The sequence below is a fragment of the Rhinoraja longicauda genome, chromosome 6 (genome assembly GCF_053455715.1).
Source record: "Rhinoraja longicauda isolate Sanriku21f chromosome 6, sRhiLon1.1, whole genome shotgun sequence".
Lineage (NCBI taxonomy): Eukaryota > Metazoa > Chordata > Chondrichthyes > Rajiformes > Arhynchobatidae > Rhinoraja > Rhinoraja longicauda.
Window position 1 is genome coordinate 82,039,596 of NC_135958.1, and position 23,221 is coordinate 82,062,816.

The 23,221-nt window shown below is 49.8% G+C and overlaps 1 protein-coding gene across 1 annotated transcript in view; it reads right to left on the reverse strand.

The window, feature by feature from the left end:
- Nucleotides 1-2,821: 2,821 nt before the first annotated feature.
- LOC144594763 (inactive rhomboid protein 2-like) overlaps nt 2,822-23,221 on the reverse strand; it is a 29,380-nt gene continuing 8,980 nt past the window's right edge. The window contains exons 10-16 of the mRNA XM_078401609.1: nt 21,964-22,067; nt 11,689-11,752; nt 10,523-10,617; nt 8,401-8,476; nt 7,392-7,492; nt 5,384-5,537; nt 2,822-3,258 (exon numbers count right to left, since the gene is read on the reverse strand). Coding sequence (XP_078257735.1) covers nt 2,839-3,258; nt 5,384-5,537; nt 7,392-7,492; nt 8,401-8,476; nt 10,523-10,617; nt 11,689-11,752; nt 21,964-22,067 — 1,014 coding nt within the window. The 3' untranslated portion in view covers nt 2,822-2,838. The remainder of the gene's footprint in view (nt 3,259-5,383; nt 5,538-7,391; nt 7,493-8,400; nt 8,477-10,522; nt 10,618-11,688; nt 11,753-21,963; nt 22,068-23,221) is intronic.

The following is a 23,221-nucleotide window of genomic DNA, read 5'->3' on the forward strand; positions in this document are numbered from 1 at the left end:
ATCCTCCTTTATATTATTGGCTAGTTTACCCTCGTACCTCATCTTTTCTCCTCGTATTGCCTTTTTAGGGGGCAGATGGCGGGCAGATGTTGGGCAGGGGGCAGATGGTGGGCAGATGTTGGGCAGGGGGAAGATGTTGGGCAGGGGGCAGATGGCGGGCAGATGTTGGGCAGGGGGCAGATAGTGGGCAGATGTTGGGCAGGGGGAAGATGTTGGGCAGGGGGCAGATGTTGGGCAGGGGGCAGATGGCGGGCAGGGAGCAGATGTTGGGCAGGGGGCAGATGGTGGGCAGATGTTGGGCAGGGGGCAGATGGTGGGAAGATGTTGGGCAGGGGCGGGAAGAGGGAGGTTGTGGATGGAGTCGGGGTGACAGCGGGTTGCATTGTTGCCGCTCGCCCGGTGACGGACGCTGGCGCTCGCCCTCTCTCTCTCACCTTGCTCGCCCCGGTTATCCCGCGGCCCGCCGGGCGGTGGCGCCACACGCTGCCGGACAACGAGCTGCGCTGCCCGGCCCGAGGACGCCGTGAGTGTCCGAGATAAAGCGAGAGGGTAAAGTGCCCGCCCCGACCCCCCCACCCCCGACCCCCCCCACCCCCGACCTTTCCCCCGCCCCCCCACCCCCCCGACCCCGACCCCCCCCACCCCCGACCTTTCCCCCGCCCCCCCACCCCCGACCCCCCCCACCCCCGACCTTTCCCCCACCCCCGACCTTTCCCCCGCCCCCCCACCCCCGACCCCCCCCACCCCCGACCCCCCCCACCCCCGACCTTTCCCCCGCCCCCCCACCCCCGACCTTTCCCCCGCCCCCGACCTTTCCCCCGCCCCGGGCCCCCGGCACACACACACACACACACCCCGGCACACACACACACACACACACACCCAGGCACACACACACACACACACACACACACACACACTCACCGGCACACACACACACACACACACCCCGGCACACACACACACACACACACACCGGCACACACACACACACACACACACCGGCACACACACACACACACACACACCGGCACACACACACACACACACTCACCGGCACACACACACACACACACTCACCGGCACACACACACACACACACACACACACACCGGCACACACACACACACACACACACACCGGCACACACACACACACACACACACACACCGTGGTGTCGGGGCTGGCGCCGGTCCGGCAGTGACCACAGCGACACTTGCAGTGGGTGAAGTCACATTCTATATTTTATTTCCAGCGGGCGCACATGGGGCGCTGCCCCTCGGTTTAGGGTGATGAGGGGGCACTGGTGATGTGGGGCTTGGCCCGCAGCTCAGTGAAGGAGGTGTGATCTCTTTGCAGTCCACCCTTGCCGTGCGAGAAGTTATGGTAATCTCAGGTTCATCCTGCCGGTCTCTGTATTATCCTGGAGGCTCGGTCTTTGCTTCTGTGTGTGAGCACAGTCCCCCTTGTCCGTGGGCAGGAAGAGGCACTGGCATGCCATGGTTGCCCCGGCCACTTAGTCTTAGCCTCAGTGGGGACCCTGGCTGTCTTGTGTTTCTTGCTGACAGCCCAGTCCTGACCACACGGTGCCGCTGCTGATCTCAGGGTTGTCCCCATAGCCACATACACACATTTATATATTGCTCCAGTTAGTTCAACGTACACATTCCTGCTCTGAAGGCCATCTCGTGACCTGTCAGTGTGTCGTCCCATTCTGAACCTTCTCCCATCCTCACCCAGCGGATGTGCTCCGTCCCATTTACCTCGAGCCCATTGAGGGCATTGAACTTTGTCAATGGAGCTGGTGAGCTACAACTATATTCTGCATTCTGGATCCTCTCCTTTGCTCCATCTATGTATTTGATTGTATTTGAGTTTGACGATTGTATCTATGGCTGATGTATCTGATCTATTTGGATAGCATGCACAACAATGCTTTAAACTGTGCTTTGGTATATGGGACAGTAATAAACCTAAGCCTGTAACATGAGTCTGTCTGAAGCATGGTTGAAATGTGCACGAGGCAGCCGTCTTCCCAGCAGGGCAGGGGTCCTCCCAGCAGGGCAGGGGTCTTCCCAGCAGGGCAGGGGTCTTCCCCAGCAGGACAGGAGTCTTCCCAGCAAGGCAGAGGTCCTCCCAGCAGGGCAGGGATCTTCCCCAGCAGGGCAGCGGTCCTCCCAGCAGGGCAGAGGTCTTCCCCAGCAGGCCGGGGGTCTTCCCCAGCAGGCCGGGGGTCTTCCCAGCAAGGCAGAGGTCTTCCCAGCAGGGCAGCGGTCCTCCCAGCAGGGCAGGGGTCTTCCCCAGCAGGGCAGGGGTCTTCCCCAGCAGGGCAGCGGTCTTCCCCAGCAGGGCAGGGGTCCTCCCATGCAGGGCAGGGGTCTTCCCCAGCAGGGAGGGGTCTTCCCCAGCAGGGCAAAGGGTTTCCCCAGCAGGGCAAAGGGTCTTCCCCAGCAGGGCAGGGGTCTTCCCCAGCAGGGCAGGGGTCTTCCCCAGCAGGGCAGGGGTCTTCCCCAGCTGGGCAGCGGTCTTCCCAGCAGGGAGGGGTCTTCCCCAGCAGGGCATCTCCTGAGGTGGGAACACTGGTTCCTCGTAAAATTATTTAAATTTGTCTTCCCAGTTTTCTATGGGTGAAGTCATTCAATGAGTGCAAACAGTTGGATGGATCTACTGTGAACATTGGCTGGATCTTGGTGGAACTGCAGAGTTGAGTAATATTCACATGCATTCAGCAGGTACAAATATGCTGCTTTTGTGCTGCGTACCAGTTTGGCACCAAGTTCCAAGGTTGATCTGCCGAGTAATTCTGGCTCGTGGTCTCCAGACAGCAGCAGTCCACGCTCAGTGCACAACTTGATCCAGCTCGTATCCCTCACAAAACGTGCTGGTGAATGGGATACAGGTGAGGTAATCACACCAATGGCAGTTAATGGGATAGGCATAAAACCAGATGACCAGAGATGCAGACAGGCCAGTGAACACTAGGAGGGAACCAATGATCAATATCCGTTTCCTGTATTTGTCACCCTGGCCAAAGGTAATGTATGGTAGGAAGGCAAATGAGAGCAAAAAACCACTGAGGAATCCAAAGATATGAGCAACGTTGTCAATCCAAGGCAACAGGCCAACTGCGAAGAGAACCAGAAGGATACTGAGTAGCTTCATCAACGCCTTCCACGGTTTCTCCAGAATCGGCCAACTCTGAAGCAATTCTACAAAGAGACAGGCCAACACACCAAACTGGGAGCCAGCAGGTCCAGCCTAATATTGAGGAGAGAGGAATGACCATGTTATAGTGCCCCCTGCATCTCGCCCTTAAGGAACTAGTATGGATCAAAGATTGGGTGAGTAGCAGAAGACAAAGAATAGGAATAAAGGGGCCTTTAATGTTTGGCTGTCGGTGACTAGTGGTGTTCCACAGGAGACCTCACATTATCTGTTAATGATATGGATGAGGGAATTGATGGCTTTGTGCCCATAATGTGAAGATAGGTGGAGGGACAGGTAGTGTTGAAGAAACAAAGAGCCTGCAGGACTTGGACGGGTTGGGAGAGTGGGCAGAGAAGTGGCAGATGGAATACAGCGTGACAAAGTCTATGGTCAAGCACTTTGATAGGTGGAATAAAGGCAAAAACATGGGGAGAGGGTTCAGAAATCCGAACTTGGGAGTGCTGGTACAGGATTTCCAAAAGGTTAATTTGTAGGTTGAGTCTGCAGTAAGGAAGGCAAATGCAATACTAGCATTCATTTCAAGAAGACTAGAATATAAAAGCAGGGATGTAATGCTGAGGCTTTATCAGCCACCGGTCTGGCTACATTTTGAATATTCTGAGCAGTTTTGGGCTCCATATCTGAATGTGTTGGCTTTGGAGAGGGTCCAGAAGAAGTTTACGAGAATAATCTCGAGAATGATTGGGTTTGATGAGCATTAGACTGCTTTAGGCCTGGATTTTTTAGAAGGATGAGGCGATATCTCATTGAAACCTAGCAGATAATGTCAGCATAGAATGGACGTGGAAAGGATTTTTCCATTAATGGAAGTCTAGTATGGAAACACACACCTTTAAAATGGTGATGAGGAAGAATTTATTTTGCCAGAGGGTGGTAACTCTGTGGAATTCATTGCCACAAACGACTGTGGAGACTGACATTGGGTATTGTTAAGGCGGAGATTGATAGGATCTTGATTAGAAAGGATAATAAAGCTTACAGGGAGAATGCAGGAGAATGGTGTTGAGAGAGAACAAAAGATCAGCCATGATTAAATGGTGGAGAGACTTGATGGGCTGAATGGCCTAAATTCTGCACCGATACCTTATGGTCATCACTGGGTCCATACTCACCACATCCGACAGCTCAAGTTTCTCCTGCTTGGCTCTAAAATTCTGGAACCTGTTATTCCCTGAACCTTCGTCTCTCTGTTCCACAGAACCTACAGTTCCCAACATCACTTTGTGAAGTTTTGTTTCAAAAGGTTCCTGAGATGTTTTACATGTTAATTCCCAGAATAGCCAGACTGTCATATGAGGAAAGATTGGAAAGACTGGGCTTGTATTCACTGGAATTTAGAAGGATGAGAGGGGATCTTATAGAAATATATAAAATGATAAAAGGACTAGATAAGTTAGGAAACATGTTCCCAATGTCGGGGGAGTCCAGAACCAGGGGCCACAGTCTAAGAATAAAGGGGTAGCCAATTAAAACTGAGATGAGAAAAAACTTTTTCACCCAGAGAGTTGTGAATTTGTGCAATTCTCTGCCACAGAAGGCAGTGGAGGCCAATTCACTGGATGAATTTAAAAGAGAGTTAGATAGAGCTCTTGGGGCTAGCAGAATCAAGGGATATAGGGAGAAGACAGCCACGGGTTACTGATTGTAGATGATCAGCCATGATCAAAATGAATGGTGTTGCTGGCTCGAAGGGCCAAATGGCCTCTTTTTTCAAATGTAAAAAGAACATGTCAAACTACAGTAAAAATGAAGTCCTGGAAAAAACTCAGTGGGTGAGGGAGAATCTGTGGAGGAAATGGACAGGTGACAGTTCCGGTTGATAGCCTTGTTTAGAGTTATGCATCCCCAAAGAGTTAAATCTTTCTCTTTGTGTCATCTCTGCAATGTCATTCTTTACAGTCTAGTCTAGACATAGTCCTGTTGGAAAAGCTTATGAGGACAGAGAACCTCATCTTCCAGCTGAACCACCATAACCCTTGGTTCCACACTCTGCTCACATTGTTCCCTCCATCCCCTCTGCAGCGTGTACCTCGCCAACCATTCCCACACTCATTTCCTCCCTGCCCAGCCTCCACCTTCCACCCACACTCACCCACTTTCACCCCATCTCCCTCCCCATCCCCGCTCCAACCAGAAGCCCCAACAACCCCCATACCTCTGCTCTGTACGGCAGGAAGATCGCACTGCCCAAGTTGCCAACAATTCCACTCAGAAGGTAGATTATTGAAATGCGCAGCCAACCAGCTAACACCTCCAGGTCCCGGAGAATAGTCAAATGGAAAAGCACAGAGACCACACAATGCATAATCCTGCAGAGTAATGATGAGACACAATATGAAGGAAGAAGTTTAAAAAAATGAGAGTGCGTGAGAGTGAGAAAGCAAGAAAGAGTGAGAATATGAGAGAAAGTAAAGAAGAGAGGGAGGGAATGAGATTGACAACATATAGATGAGAGCAAGAAGGTGAGAGAGTGAGAATGTGAGAGTGAGCGAAAGTCAGGGAATGAGGAAAAGTCCGAGTGAAGAAGTGAGTGTAAGTGGATGTGAAGGTGCCTGGCCTGAGTGTGGTTGGTGTCTCAAGGGAGCTGGGAGAACAAAGAATGATTGGGGTGGAAATGTCTTTATTGTGTTTTCCTTGCACTATCTGCTGTTCTTGTGTATGGCTTCATTGTACTTGTGTATGTAATGATGTGACTGGACAACACGCAGTTTTCCATTGTATCTTGGTACATCTGACAAAATTAAACCAATACCAATACAAAATTGCATTGCATACATTGACAATTCCAGTCTATCCAGTGTCTCCCATCCAAACAACAAGCTTGTTCGTTTTGTCTGCACCTTCTCTAACTTAAAGCATGGCGATCTGCACACTATAATGCAAGTGTGATCTCAGTCACATTCTATATAGTTGCAACATGATGTCCAAACTCGTGCAGTCAGTGCCACAGCTGATGAAGGCATGTGGCAGGCATCTTCCACATCACCCTGTCTACCTGTGACACATTCTCAGCCAACCATGTACCCCAAGGTCACTCTGACATTACAGGGGCCTGTCACTCACTATGTTTCACTTCACAAATTGCATTCACACTTATTTGAGTTAAAATGCCGCCTGCTATTCTTTGCCCACTTTCTCAGATGATCTCGATCCTGCTGCAAACCTGGACTACTTGCCATTCAATATCCTTTAAACCTTCACTACCTCGTCTCTGAATGGGGCGTAACAGGTGAAGAAGGTTTTTGGCACGCTGGCCTTCATCAGTCAGGGAATGAGTAAAGAAGTCGGGACATTATGTTGCAGTTGTACAAGATGTTGGCAGGGCCGCACTTGGAGTATTGTGTTCATTTTTGGTCTCCCTGCTAGATGAAAAATGTTGTTAAGGTGGAAGGGAGAAAGAAGTTTTACAAGGATGTTGCCAGAACTGGAAGGCCTGAGTTACAGCGAGAGTTTGAGCAGGTCAGATTCCTTGGAGCGCAGGATCTTAAGATCATGAGAATAGCACACATCCACACTCACAATGCCACATCCTCAGCCAGCCTTTCCAATGCATGCTCCCTGGTGCCGGCACCCCCACTCTACAAATGCCCACGTGCCCCACAACACACGCCCCACATCACGTGTCCCACTCCACATGCCCACAGCACACGCCCCACATCACGTGTCCCACTCCACATGCCCACAGCACACGCCCCACATCACGTGTCCCACTCCACATGCCCACAGCACACGCCCCACATCACGTGTCCCACTCCACATGCCCACAGCACACGCCCCACATCACGTGTCCCACTCCACATGCCCACAGCACACGCCCCACATCACGTGTCCCACTCCACATGCCCACAGCACACGCCCCACATCACGTGTCCCACTCCACATGCCCACAGCACACGCCGCACATCACGTGTCCCACTCCACATGCTCACAGCACACGCCTCACATCACGTGTCCCACTCCACGTGCCCCACAGCACACGCCCCACATCACGTGTCCCACTCCACATGCCCACAGCACACGCCCCCATCACGTGTCCCATTCCACATGCCTACAGCACACACCCCACATCACGCCACACACGCCACACACAACTCGATCCATATCCGTGTCCTGGCACCATATGACCGCTCCCTTGGCATTTATATGCCCACTTAGTGCCTTACCCGGCATGAAGGAAAAGAGAGAGCCAAAGTCTGTAGATCTGATCTGGAACATCCGGGTTGAGGAAGGGCAACAATCCACACACATCATCCAGGCAGTGGACCTGCGGCACAGAATCATCGGTCAGCAGTGGCTCACAGATCTGGCCTTGTATCGCCTCGCTTCACCTTTACATTGATCCGGCCACCAGTGGTAGAATCAGCATTTACTGCCCATCCCTGATTGCCCATGAGACGGCAAGGGGGTAGAGGGGTGAGAGCAGGGGACGAGAAGGCAGTGGGGGGGAATGAGGAGGTGGGGTGGAGACAGTGGGGGGGTGAGATGGTGGGGGGGGAGACAGTAAGGAGGTAGGAGGGAGATAGTGGTGTGGGGGGGTGAGATGGTGGTGGGGGGTGAGATGGTGGGGGGGTCAGCTGGCGGGGGAGACAGTGGGGAGGTAGGGGGGAGATAGTGGTACGGGGGGTGAGATAGTGGTGGGGGGGTTGAGATGGTGGTGGGGGGTGAGTTGGCGAGGGGGGAGACAGTGGGGTGATGGGGGGAGACAGTGGGGGGGGAGACAGTGGGGGGGTGAGATGGTGGGGGGGTGAGATGGTGGTGGGGGGAGTGAGAGCGAGGGGGGGATGAGACGGCTCCTTGCTGTGCTGCAGTTCTGCTGAAGGTGCTCCCACTGTACTGCATGAGTAGTGAGTACTGCAGGGAGTGGCGACGCTGCTCCCACTGGTCTGCAGGGAGTGGCGACGCTGCTCCCACTGGTCTGCAGGGGCGGGAGGTCCAGGGGTGATACCCAGATGGTTTGTAAGTTGGAGGAGTTGGCTTTGATCATGGGTTGGGCAGAGAAGAGGAATGAAATGCAAAGCCAGAGGGAGAGATATAGGTGGAAAGAGATGGGGGAGAGGGAGAAGAATGGGGATTTTTAATTCATGCTCCTGACTTGTAGATGCAGAAAGACCTTGGGGTGTCTGGAAAGAAGGCCCAAACGGCCTGCTCGGTTTTGCATGTTTCTAATGTTACCTGTGAACACAAGGTAGCCTCCTCATGGAAATATCCATCCTTAAACTGGCAGTACTCCCTGGTAGTAATCTCACACCTGCACAAAGGAGGACAGAAACACGAGTGTGAGAGGTGGTCTCTCTGGGCATCACTTCCCCAACTTGGATCCTCAGCTTCCTCATCCACAGACCAGTCTGTTCGAACTGGCAGCAACACTTCTTCCTCATTAACAATGTGTACGGGAGCACCTCACGGCTGCGTGCTCTCCCCCTGCTCCACTCGCCCTGTACTCAGTACTCATGGCTGCGTGCCCACCCCCGTGCCCACCCCCTGCTCCACTCACTCTACACTCACGGCTGCGTGCTCACCCCCTGCTCCACTCACTCTACACTCAGACTGTGCAGCCGGACACAGCGCCAACTCCATCTTCAAGTTCGCCGATCACACCACCGTTGTTGGATGAACTACAGATGGTGATGAGTCAGAGTATAGAAGTGAGATCGCCTGATTGACCAAATGGTGCCGGCACAACAACCTGGCCCTCAACATCAGTAAAACCAATGAACTGATTGTGGGCTTTGGAAGAGGAAGGATGAGGTTCCACAATCCTGTTTATATCGATGGGACGATGGGACGATGGTGGAGAGAGTCAAAAACTTCACATTCCTGGGTGTGCATATTTCCGAAGATCTTTCCTGGACCCAGCACACTGATGTAATTATAAATAAAGCACATCAACGCCTCTACTTCCTGAGAAGGTTACAGAGTTTCGGTATGTTAGAGGATTCGCTTGAACTTCTACAGGTGTACAGGAAAGAGTACATTGACTGGTTGCATCCCGGCCTGGTTCGACAACTTGGCCCAGGAGTGCAAAAGACTGCAAAAAGTTGTGAACACTGCCCAGTCCATCACCGGCTCTGACCTCCCCACCATCGAAGGGATTTACTGGAGTCGCTGCCTCAAAAAGGCAGCCCGCATCATCAGAGACCCACACCACCCTGGCCACACACTCATTTCACCCCTTCCATTGGGAAGAAGATACAGGAGATTGAAAACTGTAACGTCCAGGTTCAGGAACAGCTTCTTCCCTACAGCCATCCCTTAACACTACGACCTCAAATAAGCTCTGAACTACATAGACTATTATTATTATTATTATTGCACTACTATTGTTTGTTCTTTGAGTATGTGTATATATATATATATATTTATATACATATGTGTGTACCTGTGAGTAGGTGTGTGTATATATATATAGATATATATATATATATATATATATACACACTGAACTCTTGTTTATCATATTGTTCACAGTGCACTATGTTTAAATATTCTGTTGTGCTGCAGCAAGAATGTCATTATTCTATCTGGGACACATGACAATAAAACACTCTGGAGTCCCACACATTCCATCAATCTTAGTCGAGTATCTAGTTCACATCCCTCTGGACAGTGACATCATCAGATGGAGTGTAATCCTGATGCATTTGCAGACGACTAAAGAGGCTTTACACTATTAATGATTGGGTCCTGGGGAGTTTTGTGGGACCTTGAAGGTGACCACACAGAGAGACAATGTGGTTGAGGGATACAGGCCTTCCTCACTCAGTCAGGTTCCTCCAGCTGCAGAACCAGAATATTGCAGCTGAATATTGATCAGTCTGAAGAAGGGTCTCGACCCGAAACGTCACCCATTCCTTCTCTCCCAAGATGCTGCCTGACCTGCTGAGTTACTCCAGCATTTTGTGAATAAATCAATATTGCAGCTGATGCTGGCAAGGACCTCTCCACTTGCAGACACAGCAGCACAAGATTCCACCCTGCCTTCATTATATTCCTTCAATTAGAGTCATAGTGTCATCACAGAAACAGACCCTTCAGCCCAACCTCTCCAATGCCAACCAAGATGCCCCATCTGTACCAGTCCCACCCACCGCATTTCACCCATGTTCCCCTAAACATTTCCTCTCCAGGTACCTGTCCAAATGTCTTTTAAATTAATTAAGCTATCTGTTGAACTATTAAACCACTGTCCTTACAGTTCCTTCCTCACCAAAGACTGAACTCACAGGCCACTGGACTCAGCAAGAAACCCAATGAAGCAACTTTTGCCAGTGCAGCGCGGGGAAGGACAACTCACCTTCCCTTTGTGCCGATGCAGCAGGGCCTCCCTTTGATGGCACAGTCCATGTGTTGCAGTCCCGTGTGGTTCCTCTGTGACTGGTAGGTGCAGATCTGGACAAAGAGCATGCATTTAGCCCTTAAACAAACACAAATCCATTGGGACAAAGTCAAATTAATACTTCTCATCTGTATTTACCATGGAGAAAGACTGATTCTGGTGAAGTTGTTAAATTAATGGTGATGTCTTGGAGAACCTCCATGTGGGAGATGTGCTGGAGGTCTTCAAATGAAATCGCCAGAACCAGGATCCTGGGACATTGTGGGAAGCTAGGGAAAAACTGTGGGCTCCTGGCAAAGATATTGGAATCATCAATAAGCATGGGTGAGGAGTTAATAGACCACAGGGTGGCTAATGTTGTGTCTCTATTTAAGCAAGGCTGCAGGGGAGGGCCAGGAAACTTCAGTCCGCTGAGCCTGACTCTATTGTGCGTAAGTTACTGTAGGGGATTCGGAGAGACAGGATATACCTACATTTGAAAGGCAAGGACTGAATAGTGATAGTCAGCATGGCTTTTGTGTGGGAAATCGTGTCTCACCAATTTGATTAAACTCTTTGAAGAGTTGACAAAGAATCTGATGAGGGCAATGTGGTAGGCAATGTCTTTATGGACTTCAGCAATGTCTTTGACAAGGTATTACCTTCAACTGATCTGGAAGGTGAGATCACATGGGATCCAGGGCAAGGTGCAAGGTCCACAATGTGGTTGGTTGGGAGATCGGGGCTTGTGGGAAGACCATCTAAAACTCTGATAACAGTAGCTGTTCCTGAATCTGGTGGTACCTGCTTGCAGGCTTCTGCCTGATGACAGAGGAGAAGGTATGACCGGTGTGGATAGATCTTTGATTATGTGAGCTGCTTTCCTGAGACAGCATGAAGTGTAGATGAAGTAGATTGTGGGGAACCTGGTCTGTGTGATGGTCTGGGGAAAACCCACTCCTGTCTGTCATTTCTTGCAGTCTTGAGCAGACCAGTTACAAACTGAGCTGTGTTGCTTTCTGTGATGTATCTGGCAATATTTTGTGACTCTTGCTTTGTTAAAGGAGTTACATTGGTTTCCTGCATGTGAATATTGGATCTTGCCCTCGTGTCTTGAGGTGATGAAGCTTTGGTGAAATACTCACAGGCCATCGAGTGATGTCATCATCCCAGATGTGTGGGGCAGCCGATGCAGGTTCCTCACAAGTCCTACAGAGCAGAGCAGAGCAGAGCAGTGTAGTCACACAAGTCCTGCAGAGCAGAGCAGTGCAGTCACACAAGCCCTGCAGAGCAGAGCAGAGCAGTCACACAAGTCCTGCAGAGCAGAGCAGTGTAGTCACACAATAGACAATAGACAATAGGTGCAGGAGGAGGCCATTCGGCCCTTCGAGCCAGCACCGCCATTCAATGTGATCATGGCTGATCATTCTCAATCAGTACCCCGTTCCTGCCTTCTCCCCATACCCCCTGACTCCGCTATCCTTAAGAGCTTTATCCAGCTCTCTCTTGAATGCATTCAGAGAATTGGCCTCCACTGCCTTCTGAGGCAAAGAATTCCACAGATTCACAACTCTCTGACTGAAAAAGTTTTTCCTCATCTCAGTTCTAAATGGCCTACCCCTTATTCTTAAACTGTGGCCCCTTGTTCTGGACTCCCCCAACATTGGGAACATGTTTCCTGCCTCTAACGTGTCCAACCCCTTAATAATCTTATACGTTTCGATAAGATCTCCTCGGTGCGGTCTCACTACGGCCCTGTACAACTGCAGAAGGATCTCTTTGTTCCTATACTCAACTCCTCTTGTTATGAAGGCCAACATTCCATTGGCTTTCTGCACTGCCTGCTGTACCTGCATGCTTCCTTTCAGTGACTGATGCACTAGGACACCCAGATCTCGTTGTACGTCCCCTGTTCCTAACTTGACACCATTCAGATAATACTCTGCCTTCCTATTCTTACCACCAAAGTGGATAACCTCACACTTATCCACATTAAACTGCATCTGCCATGCATCCGCCCACTCACACAACCTGTCCAAGGCACCTTGCAACCTCATAGCATCTTCCTCACAGTTCACACTACCACCCAGCTTTGTATCATCTGCAAATTTGCTAATGGTACTTTTAATCCCTTCATCCAAATCATTAATGTATATTGTAAATAACTGCGGTCCCAGCACCGAGCCTTGCGGTACCCCACCAGTCACTGCCTGCCATTCTGAAAGGGACCCATTTATCCCCACTCTTTGCTTTCTGTCTGTCAACCAATTTTCTATCCATGTCAGTACCCTACCTCCAATACCATGTGCTCTAATTTTGCCCACTAATCTCCTATGTGGAACCTTGTCAAAGGCTTTCTGAAAGTCAAGGTACACCACATCCACCGGCTCTCCCCTGTCAATTTTCCTGGTTACATCTTGAAAGAATTCCAGAAGATTAGTCAAGCATGATTTCCCCTTCGTAAATCCATGCTGACTCGGAACAATCCTGTTACTACTATCCAAATGCTCCGCAATTTCTTCTTTTATAATTGACTCCAGCATCTTCCCCACCACTGATGTCAGATTAACTGGTCTATAATTTCCCGTTTTCTCTCTCTCTCCTTTCTTAAAAAGTGGGACAACATTAGCTACCCTCCAATCCACAGGAACTGATCCTGAATCTATAGAACATTGGAAAATGATCACCAATGCGTCCACAATTTCTAGCGCCACCTCCTTAAGTACTCTGGGATGCAGACCATCAGGCCCTGGGGATTTATCAGCCTTCAGTCCCATCAGTCTACCCAACACCATTTCCTGGCTAATGTGGATTTCCTTCAGTTCTTCCGTCACCCTAGGATCTCTGGCCACTAGAACATCTGGGAGATTGCTTGTATCTTCCTTAGTGAAGACAGATCCAAAGTACCGGTTCAACTCATCTGCCATTTCCTTGTTCCCCATAATAAATTCTCCAGCTTCTGTCTTCAAGGGACCCACATTTGCCTTGACTACTTTTTTCCTCTTTACATACCTAAAAAAGCTTCTACTATCCTCTATATTATTGGCTATTTTTCCCTCGTACCTAATCTTTTCTCCCCTTATTGCCTTCTTAGTCATCCTCTGTTGCTCTTTAAGAGTCCCAATCCTCTGGCTTCCCACTCTTCTTTGCTTTGTTGTCAAGTCAAGTCAAGTCAATTTTATTTGTATAGCACATTTAAAAACAACCCACGTTGACCAAAGTGCTGTACATCTGATTAGGTACTAAGGAAAAAATGAAACATACAGTAGCACGCAAACATAACAGCACATACAAAACAGTTCACAGCGCCTCCTCAATGAGCCTCAAACGCTAGGGAGTGGAAATAGGTTTTGAGCCTGGACTTAAAGGAGTCGATGGAGGGGGCAGTTCTGATGGGGAGAGGGATGCTGTTCCACAGTCTAGAAGCTGCAACCGCAAAAGTGCGGTCACCCCTGAGCTTAAGCCTAGACCGCGGGATAGTGAGTAGCCCCAAGTCGGCCGACCTAAGGGACCTGGAGTTAGAGAGGTGGGTTAGAAGATTTTTGATGTGGGGGGGAATGTCCATTTATGGCTTTATATGTGAATAGGAGGAGCTTGAAGTTGATTCTGTACCGTACAGGGAGCCAGTGGAGAGAGGCAAGAATCGGCGTGATGTGGTCAATTTACGGGTACCCGTCAGGAGTCTCGCTGCGGCGTTTTGGACCAGTTGCAGGCGGGACAGGGATGATTGGCTGATCCCAGTGTATAGGGAGTTGCAGTAGTCTAGGCGGGAGGAAATGAAAGCGTGAATGATTTTTTCAGTGTCATCGAATTGGAGGAAAGGTTTGATTTTAGCTATGGTACGAAGTTGGAAGAAGCTGGCTTTTACCACAGCGTTGACTTGCTTGTCAAATTTTAATGCAGAGTCAAATATCATGCCGAGGTTTTTGACATGCGGTTTGACTAGGCAGGATAGGCTTCCAAGACTGCCTGTTATCGATTTGATGGAGTCAGGGGGCCGAATAGGATGACCTCAGACTTGCTCTCGTTTAATTGGAGGAAGTTCTGTGCCATCCAACATTTTATGTCCTCAAGGCAGTGTAAGAGGCTGTTTAAATTTGACTGGTTGTTGGGTTTCAGGGGGAGATAAAGCTGAGTGTCATCGGCATAGCAGTGGAAAGAAATGCCGTGCCTTTGAATGATTTGGCCAAGGGGGAGCATGTATAGAGAGAAGAGAATGGGGCCTAGGATGGAGCCTTGTGGAACTCCGCAGGAGAGGCTAGCTGGAGCAGAGGAATAACTGCCTATGTTGATGGCGAAACTCCTATCTTTGAGGTAGGAAACGAACCAGCTCAGGGCAGTGCCATCAATGCCAACCGCGTACCGGAGACGGTCAATAAGGATGGTGTGGTCCACTGTATCGAACGCTGCGCTGAGGTCGAGAAGGAGCAGGATTGCACAGTCGCCGGTGTCGATGGCGAGAAGCAGGTCGTTGTGTACCTTCAACAAGGCAGACTCTGTGCTGTGGTGGGCTCTGAAACCTGACTGGAAACTTTCCAGGATGGTGTTTTGGTGTAGGTAGGGCACTAATTGGTTTAGAATTGCCTTTTCAAGGACTTTTGACAGGAATGGCAGTTTGGAAATGGGTCTGTAGTTGCTAGGCAAGGTGGGGTCTAGGTTAGGTTTTTTCAGTAGGGGCTGGACCACCGCGTGCTTGAAACAGGTTGGAACAGTGCCAGTGGCCAGAGAACTGTTGATAATAGAGAGGATGCTGGGACCGGCTATTGCAATGACATCCTTCAGAAGGGCAGTGGGGGCAGGATCAAGGGGGCAGGTTGCAGGTTTCATAGCGGAGACAAGCTTTGCAAGGGAGGATAGAGTGACGGGTTGGAAACAGTCCAATTTAGATGAACAGACTAGTGAGACAGCTAGGTCACGGGTGGGAGGGGAAATGTTCATTCCAATGTTCTCAACTTTGCTGGTGAAAAATTTAGCGAATTCTTCGCACTTAGCAGGGGACCCAACTAAGCTGGTACTGGGGGCGGGACATATGACAGAGGTAATTGTGCTAAATAGGACCTTGGAGTTTTGAGAGTTTTTGGAGATAAGGTCGGAGAAGTATTGTGCTCTAGCAGACTTTACTGCTTCCTGGTATTTGAGAAGATTGTTTCTCAGAATTTCGAAGGAAATTTGAAGCTTGTCACGTTTCCACCTCCGTTCTGATTTTCTGCACTCCCTTCTTAGGGCTTTGGTGGTGTCATTGAGCCAAGGCCGACCTTTGGGCTTAGGCTTGTTCATTTTAAGGGGAGCGATAGAATCCAGGATGGAAGAGCAAGTGATATTAAATAAAGAGGTGAGATCCTCAGTGCTGAGATGGGGAGAGAAGCCTCAATAGTGCAGATGTTGGGGGCAGCTGTGAGAGCCTCGGAGAATTTATTGGCAGTCAATGAATTTATGTCGCGGGAGTAACGAACAGGGAGATGAGATTTTGCGGGAGATAAAGGCAGAGATGCGTCAAAAATGATAGTGCTGTGGTCCGATAGACAGGCCTCAGTAGTTTCAATGTTGTAGATTGGGAATCCGGACGATAACACTAGGTCGAGAGTATGGCCTAACTTGTGAGTGGGTCCCGTGGTGTGAAGAGTCAGATTGAAGGACTCAACCAGGTGCATAAATTCACTCACAAGAGGCTTAGTGGGACAGCAAACATGAATGTTAAAGTCACCAAGAATCATGATCCGGTCAAATTTGGGCAAAATGCTAGAAATCAGATCAGCAAATTGGGTGATGAAGTCCTTATGCATTTTTGGTGGGCAACTTCTGCTCTTTTATTTTTATGCTGTCCTTGACTTCCCTTGTCAGCCACGGATGCCTCTTACTCCCCTTGGAATCTTTCCTCCTCTTTGGGATAAATTGATCCTGCAACTTCTGCATTATTCCCAGGAATACCTGCCATTGCTGTTCCACCATCTTCCCTGCTAGGGCCTCCTTCCAGTGAAATCTGGCCAGCTCCTGCCTCATGCCTCTGTAATCCCCTTTGCTATACTGTAATACTGACACTTCCGATTTTCCCTTCTCCCTCTCAATTTGTAGAGCAAAACTTATCATATTGTGATCACTGCATCCTAATGGCTCTTTTACCTCGAGTCCCCTTATCAGATCAGGTTCATTATACAACACTAAATCCAGAATTGCCTTCTCCCTAGTAGGCTCCAGTACAAGCTGTTCTAAGAATCCATCTCGGAGACACTCCACAAACTCTCTTTCCTGGGGTCCATTACCTGATCCCACAGAGCAGAGCAGAGCAGTCACACAATAGACAATAGACAATAGACAATAGGTGCAGGAGTAGGCCATTCAGCCCTTCGAGCCAGCACCGCCATTCAATGCGATCATGGCTGATCACTATCAATCAGTACCCCGTTCCTGCCTTCTCCCCATACCCCCTCACTCCGCTATCCTTAAGAGCTCTATCCAGCTCTCTCTTGAAAGCATCCAACGAACTGGCCTCCACTGCCTTCTGAGGCAGAGAATTCCACACCTTCACCACCCTCTGACTGAAAAAGTTCTTCCTCATCTCCGTTCTAAATGGCCTACCCCTTATTCTCAAACTGTGGCCCCTTGTTCTGGACTCCCCCAACATTGGGAACATGTTATCTGCCTCTAATGTGTCCAATCCCCTAATTATCTTATATGTTTCAATAAGATCCCCCCTCATCCTTCTAAATTCCAGTGTATACAAGCCCAATCGCTCCAGCCTTTCAACATACGACAGTCCCGCCATTCCGGGAATTAATCTAGTGAACCTACGCTGCACGCCCTCCATAGCAAGAATATCCTTCCTCAAATTTGGAGACCAAAACTGCACACAGTACTCCAGAGCAGTGCAGAGCAGAGCAGAGCAGTGTAGTCACACAGGTCCTGCAGAGCAGTGCAGAGCAGTGTAGTCACACAGGTCCTGCAGAGCAGTGCAGTGTAGTCACACAGGTCCTGCAGAGCAGAGCAGTGTAGTCACACAGGTCCTGCAGAGCAGTGCAGTGTAGTCACACAAGTCCTACAGAGCAGTGCAGAGCAGAGCAGAGCAGTGTAGTCACACAGGTCCTGCAGAGCAGAGCAGTGTAGTCACACATGTCCTGCAGAGCAGAGCAGTGTAGTCACACAGGTCCTGCAGAGCAGTGTAGTCACACAGGTCCTGCAGAGCAGTGCAGAGCAGTGTAGTCACACAGGTCCTGCAGAGCAGTGCAGAGTAGTGTAGTCACACAGGTCCTGCAGAGCAGTGCAGTGTAGTCACACAAGCCCTGCAGAGCAGAGCAGAGCAGCGCAGCGCAGCGCGAGCAGAGCAGAGCAGAGCAGTTTAGTCACACAAGCCCTGCAGTGCAGTGCAGTGCAGTTTAGTAACACAGCCTGCTGGTGTCTGTCTGTGCAAGGCCCAGCTATGTGCGATGGCAAGTGAAAGAGTAGCAGGTTCCCCATAGTGGACAGTGGTGAATCAAATGCATTTTTAAACCAGTCAGTTCCACTGAGATCGGCTGGCTGTTTGCAGGTTATAACTAGATCATAAGTCCATGCTTTAGGATTACTGCTTCAGTAAAATAATGGATGGTGAAAGGTCCGTGGCGGGCCGACCCAGGCTTGCCTGCAGTCCGTCTGTCTTTTGTGTTTTTTGTTGTTTTTGTCTGAATTGTCGTTTTAATATGATGTAGTGTTGTATGTTATGTTTTTGGGGGGGGGTGGGAGGGAACGGGAACTGTAACATTCTCTCTCCAGAACGGAGACGCGACCTTTGTTCTGTGTCGTGTCTCCGTTCCCGTTGCGGCCTACCACCGGCCATGCACCTGGGACCACCTGGGTCTCTGGTTCGCAGAGCCCGCGGTCCGGACTCACCACCTGCGGCGCTGGCTGCCTGCGGATGCTACGGGAGCGGCTGCGACTCGTCTCCGGAGGCTCCGGCGCGGGCCGCGTGGACGTCGGAAGCCCGCAGGCCCCTGGGTGGGGGCCGACATCGGGAGCTCCGGCAGCGGCAGAGGCAGCGTGTTCGCCCGCCCCGAATCGCGGGGCTTGGGTCGGCCCGCCACGGACCTTTCACCATCCGGCGCGGCCTGAAATAGGCCGCGGGATTTTTCACCGCCCAGCGGGGGCTTCAATATCGGGAGCCCCGACCGCCCCGACGTGGCAACTCCAACAGCCTGACCGCGGGACAAGACGGCAGGGAAGAGAAAAAGACATTCTGGCCTTCCATCACAGTGAGGAGGGACTGGAGGAGACTCACTGTGATGGATGTTTCTTTTTGTTTGGTGTTAGTTGTGATTGTATGTGTTATTGCATTTTTATTGATTAATCTTATTGGTCTTATTGTTCAACTGCGGGTAATGTTTCATTTTACTACACATTTATGTGTATGTGACAAATAAACGACTATTGACTATTGATCCTATTCATGAGTCTGGTGGGAGGCGATCTCCAACGAGTCACTTCAGGTCATTGGATGGGCAAAGGACTGTTCATTTAATGAGCTGTTCCTTTCAGCGCTGAAGTACCTTATGTTTTATAACAGTGAGCAGAACTTTAACCAAAGCTAAAGAGAGAGGTGTGAATCCAGGAGTAGGTTGTTTGTCTGAAGATGTCGGAGGGTGAATGTGTGTTGGGGTGGTGTTACAGGTGTGATCCAAGGGGTTAAGATGCAGGGTGGGGGAACGTGGGTGAGTAATGGCACAATGTGGGAGAGGAGTTTCAGAATGCTGTAGGGGGCACTGAGTATTTGTGCCGTTTGCAAGACTGTAGAACAAGGGTACAGATGTTTTGCTGAGATTCAAAAGGGCTTTGATGAGACCACACCGAGAGCAGATCTTTTCCCCCTAATCTAAAATAGAATTATGTGTAGTAAGGAACTGCAGATGCTGGTTTATATCAAACACTGCACCTGATTCTATTTTAGATGGACACAAAATGCTGGAGTAACTCATCGGGACAGGGAGCATCTCTGGGGAGTCTCAGATGTGTCCATCCAAAATAGAATTAGGTGCAGCATGGTGACTCCTCAGTGAAGAGATACTGAGGAAGATTGCATGGTGTGCTGGTAGAAGACAGGAGATGATGACCCTCCCTGTGGGTCTGCAGGATGACCCTGTGGGTCTGCAGGATGACCCTCCCTGTGGGTCTGCAGGATGACCCTGTGGGTCTGCAGGATGACTCTCCCTGTGGGTCTGCAGGATGACCCTGTGGGTCTGCAGGATGACCCTCCCTGTGGGTCTGCAGGATGACCCTGTGGGTCTGCAGGATGACCCTCCCTGTGGGTCTGCAGGATGACCCTCCCTGTGGGTCTGCAGGATGACCCTCCCTGTGGGTCTGCAGGATGACCCTCCCTGTGGGTCTGCAGGATGACCCTGTGGGTCTGCAGGATGACCCTGTGGGTCTGCAGGATGACCCTCCCTGTGGGTTTGCAGGATGACCCTGTGGGTCTGCAGGATGACCCTGTGGGTCTGCAGGATGACCCTGTGGGTTTGCAGGATGACCCTGTCGGTCTGCAGGATGACCCTGTGGGTCTGCAGGATGACCCTCCCTGTGGGTCTGCAGGATGACCCTCCCTGTGGGTCTGCAGGATGACCCTCCCTGTGGGTCTGCAGGATGACCCTCCCTGTGAGTCTGCAGGATGACCCTGTGGGTCTGCAGGATGACCCTCCCTGTGGGTCTGCAGGATGACCCTCCCTGTGGGTCTGCAGGATGACCCTCCCTGTGGGTCTGCAGGATGACCCTCCCTGTGGGTTTGCAGGATGACCCTGTGGGTCTGGAGCTGGGGCAAGTCTTACGTTCAGGGTTCAGGTGTTTTGGAACAGATGAAATCTGTTTAACTGAAGGTCTGTGAATCGTTGGAATTCTATAATTAGGGGCCGTGGATGCTCACTCACTGAGTGTTTTAGGGCAAGGCAGAAACGTGGTCAAAGACGTGCTAGAGTCAGTTATTAAAGATAGGATAGCAGCACATTTGGAAAGTGGTGAAATCATTGGACAAAGTCAGCATGGATTTATGAAAGGTAAATCATGTCTGACAAATCTTATAGAATTTTTCGAGGATGTATCTAGAAGAGTGGATAAGGGAGAACCAGTGGATGTGTTATATCTGGACATCCAGAAGGCTTTCGACAAGGTCCCACATAAGAGATTAGTATGCAATCTTAAAGCACACGTTATTGTGGGTTCAGTATTGATGTGGATAGAGAACTGGCTGGCAGACAGGAAGCAAAGAGTAGGAATAAACGGGTCCTTTTCAGAATGGCAGGCAGTGACTAGTGGGGTACCGCAAGGCTCAGTGCTGGGACCCCAGCTATTTACAATATATATTAATGATTTGGAGGAGGGAATTGAATGCAACATCTCCAAGTTTGCGGATGACACGAAGCTGGGTGGCAGTGTTAGCTGTGAGTAGGATGCTAGGAGGCTGCAAGGTGACCTGGATAGGTTAGGTGAGTGGGCAAATGCATGGCAGATGCAGTATAATGTGGATAAATGTGACGTTATCCACTTTGGCGGCAAGAAGAGGAAAGCAGACTATTATCTGAATGGTGCCCGATTAGGAAAAGGGGAGATGCAACGGGACCTGGGTGTCGTGGTACACCAGTCATTGAAAGTAGGCATGCAGGTGCAGCAGGCAGTGAAGAAAGCGAATGGCATGTTGGCATTCATAGCGAGGGGATTTGAGTATAGGAGCAGGGAGGTTCTGCTGCAGTTGTACAGGGCATTGGTGAGACCGCACCTGGAGTATTGCGTACAGTTTTGGTCTCCTAATCTGAAGAAAGACATTCTTGCCATAGAGGGAGTACAGAGAAGGTTCACCAGATTGATTCCTGGGATGGCAGGACTTTCATATGAAGAAAGACTGGATAGACTCGGCTTGTACTCGCTGGAATTTAGAAGACTGAGGTGGATCTTATAGAAACTTACAAAATTCTTAAGGGGTTGGACAGGCTGGATGCAGGGAGATTGTTCCCGATGTTGGGGAAGTCCAGAAGAAGGGGGTCACAGTTTAAGGATAAGGGGGAAGTCTTTTAGGACCGAGTGAGAAAGTTTTTTTTCACACAGAGAGTGGTGAATCTGTGGAATTCTCTGCCACAGAAGGTAGTTGAGGCCAGTTCATTGGCTATATTTAAGAGGGAGTTAGATGTGGCCCTTGTGGCTAAAGGGATCAGGGGGTATGGAGAGAAGACAGGTACAGGATACTGAGTTGGATGATCAGCCATGATCATATTGAATGGCGGTGCAGGCTCGAAGGGCCGAATGGCCTACTCCTGCACCTATTTTTTATGTTTCTATGTTTCTAAAGCACAAGATCAGCCATGGCTCACGAAATGGTCATGCAGATGTAAGCAGTTAGACGTTGGAGCAGCAGATGAAGGAGGTACTGAACCACTTGCGATGTGAGACTCTTGACTGAAGTGTTCACTTGCCTTGGATCTTGATGGCAGACTGCACCTGATGATCGCGTCTGATTGGTGGATCCCATGTTTGGAGCCTGGTTGTTTGGCCATTTTATAAATGTAGCGAGTGTTTCCTGTGTGTTCAAACAGCAAGAACAGTTTACCTTTGGGCAACGGTACAGAGTGATAAGCTCTCCACCAGCAGGGCAGAGCTCATCAGAGTTTGATCAGGAGGACAAGAGCGATCAGTGACATTAGGATGCTGAGAAGAAAGAGAAGACATCTGTACACAGCATGCTAACAATATGCTGCACCATAGAAATACCACGGATCAATCAGATGTTACAGCAATACAGTGCATTCAGAAAGTATTCACACCCCTTTACCTATTCCACATTTTGTTACATTACAGCCTTATTTTAAAATTGATTAATTTCTTTTTTTTTAATCATCAATCTACATACAATACCTCATAATAAAAAAGCGAAAACAGGTGTTTAGAAATCTTTGCAAAGTAATTAAAAAGAAATAACTGAAGTATCACATTTACATAAGCATTCAGACCCTTTGCTATGACACTCAAAATTGAGCTTGTTCATCCTATTTCCATTGATTATCCTTGAGATGTTTCTACAACTTGAGTGGAGTCCACCAGTGGTAAATTAAATTGATTGTGCATGATTTGGAAAGGCACACACCTGTCTATATAAGGTCCCACAGTTGACAGTGCACGTCAGAGCAAAAACTAAGCCATGAAGACGAAGGAATTGTCCATAGACCTCCGAGACAGGATTGTGTCGAGACACAGATCTGGGGAAGGGTATAAAACAATTTCTGCAGCATTGCAGGTCCCAAACAGCACAGTGGCCTCCGTCATTCTTAAATGGAAAAGGGTTTGGAACCACCAGGACTCTTCATAGAGCTGGCTGCCCGGCCAAACTGAGTAATCGGGGGAGAAGGACCTTGGTCAGGGAGGTGACCAAGAACCTGATGGTCACTCTGACAGAGCTCCAGAGTTCTGTGAAGATGGGAGAACCTTGCAGAAGGACAACTATATCTGCAGCACTCCACCAATCAGGCCTTTATGGTAGAGTAGCCAGACGGAAGCCACTCCTCAGTAAAAGGCACATGGCAGCCCGCTTGGAGTTTGTCAAAAGGCACCTAAAGGATTCTCAGACAATGAGAAACAAGATTCTCTGGTCTGATGAAACCAAGATTGAACTGTTTGGCCTGAATGCCAAGCGGCACCGCTCATCACCTGGCCAATACCATACCTATGGTGAAGCAT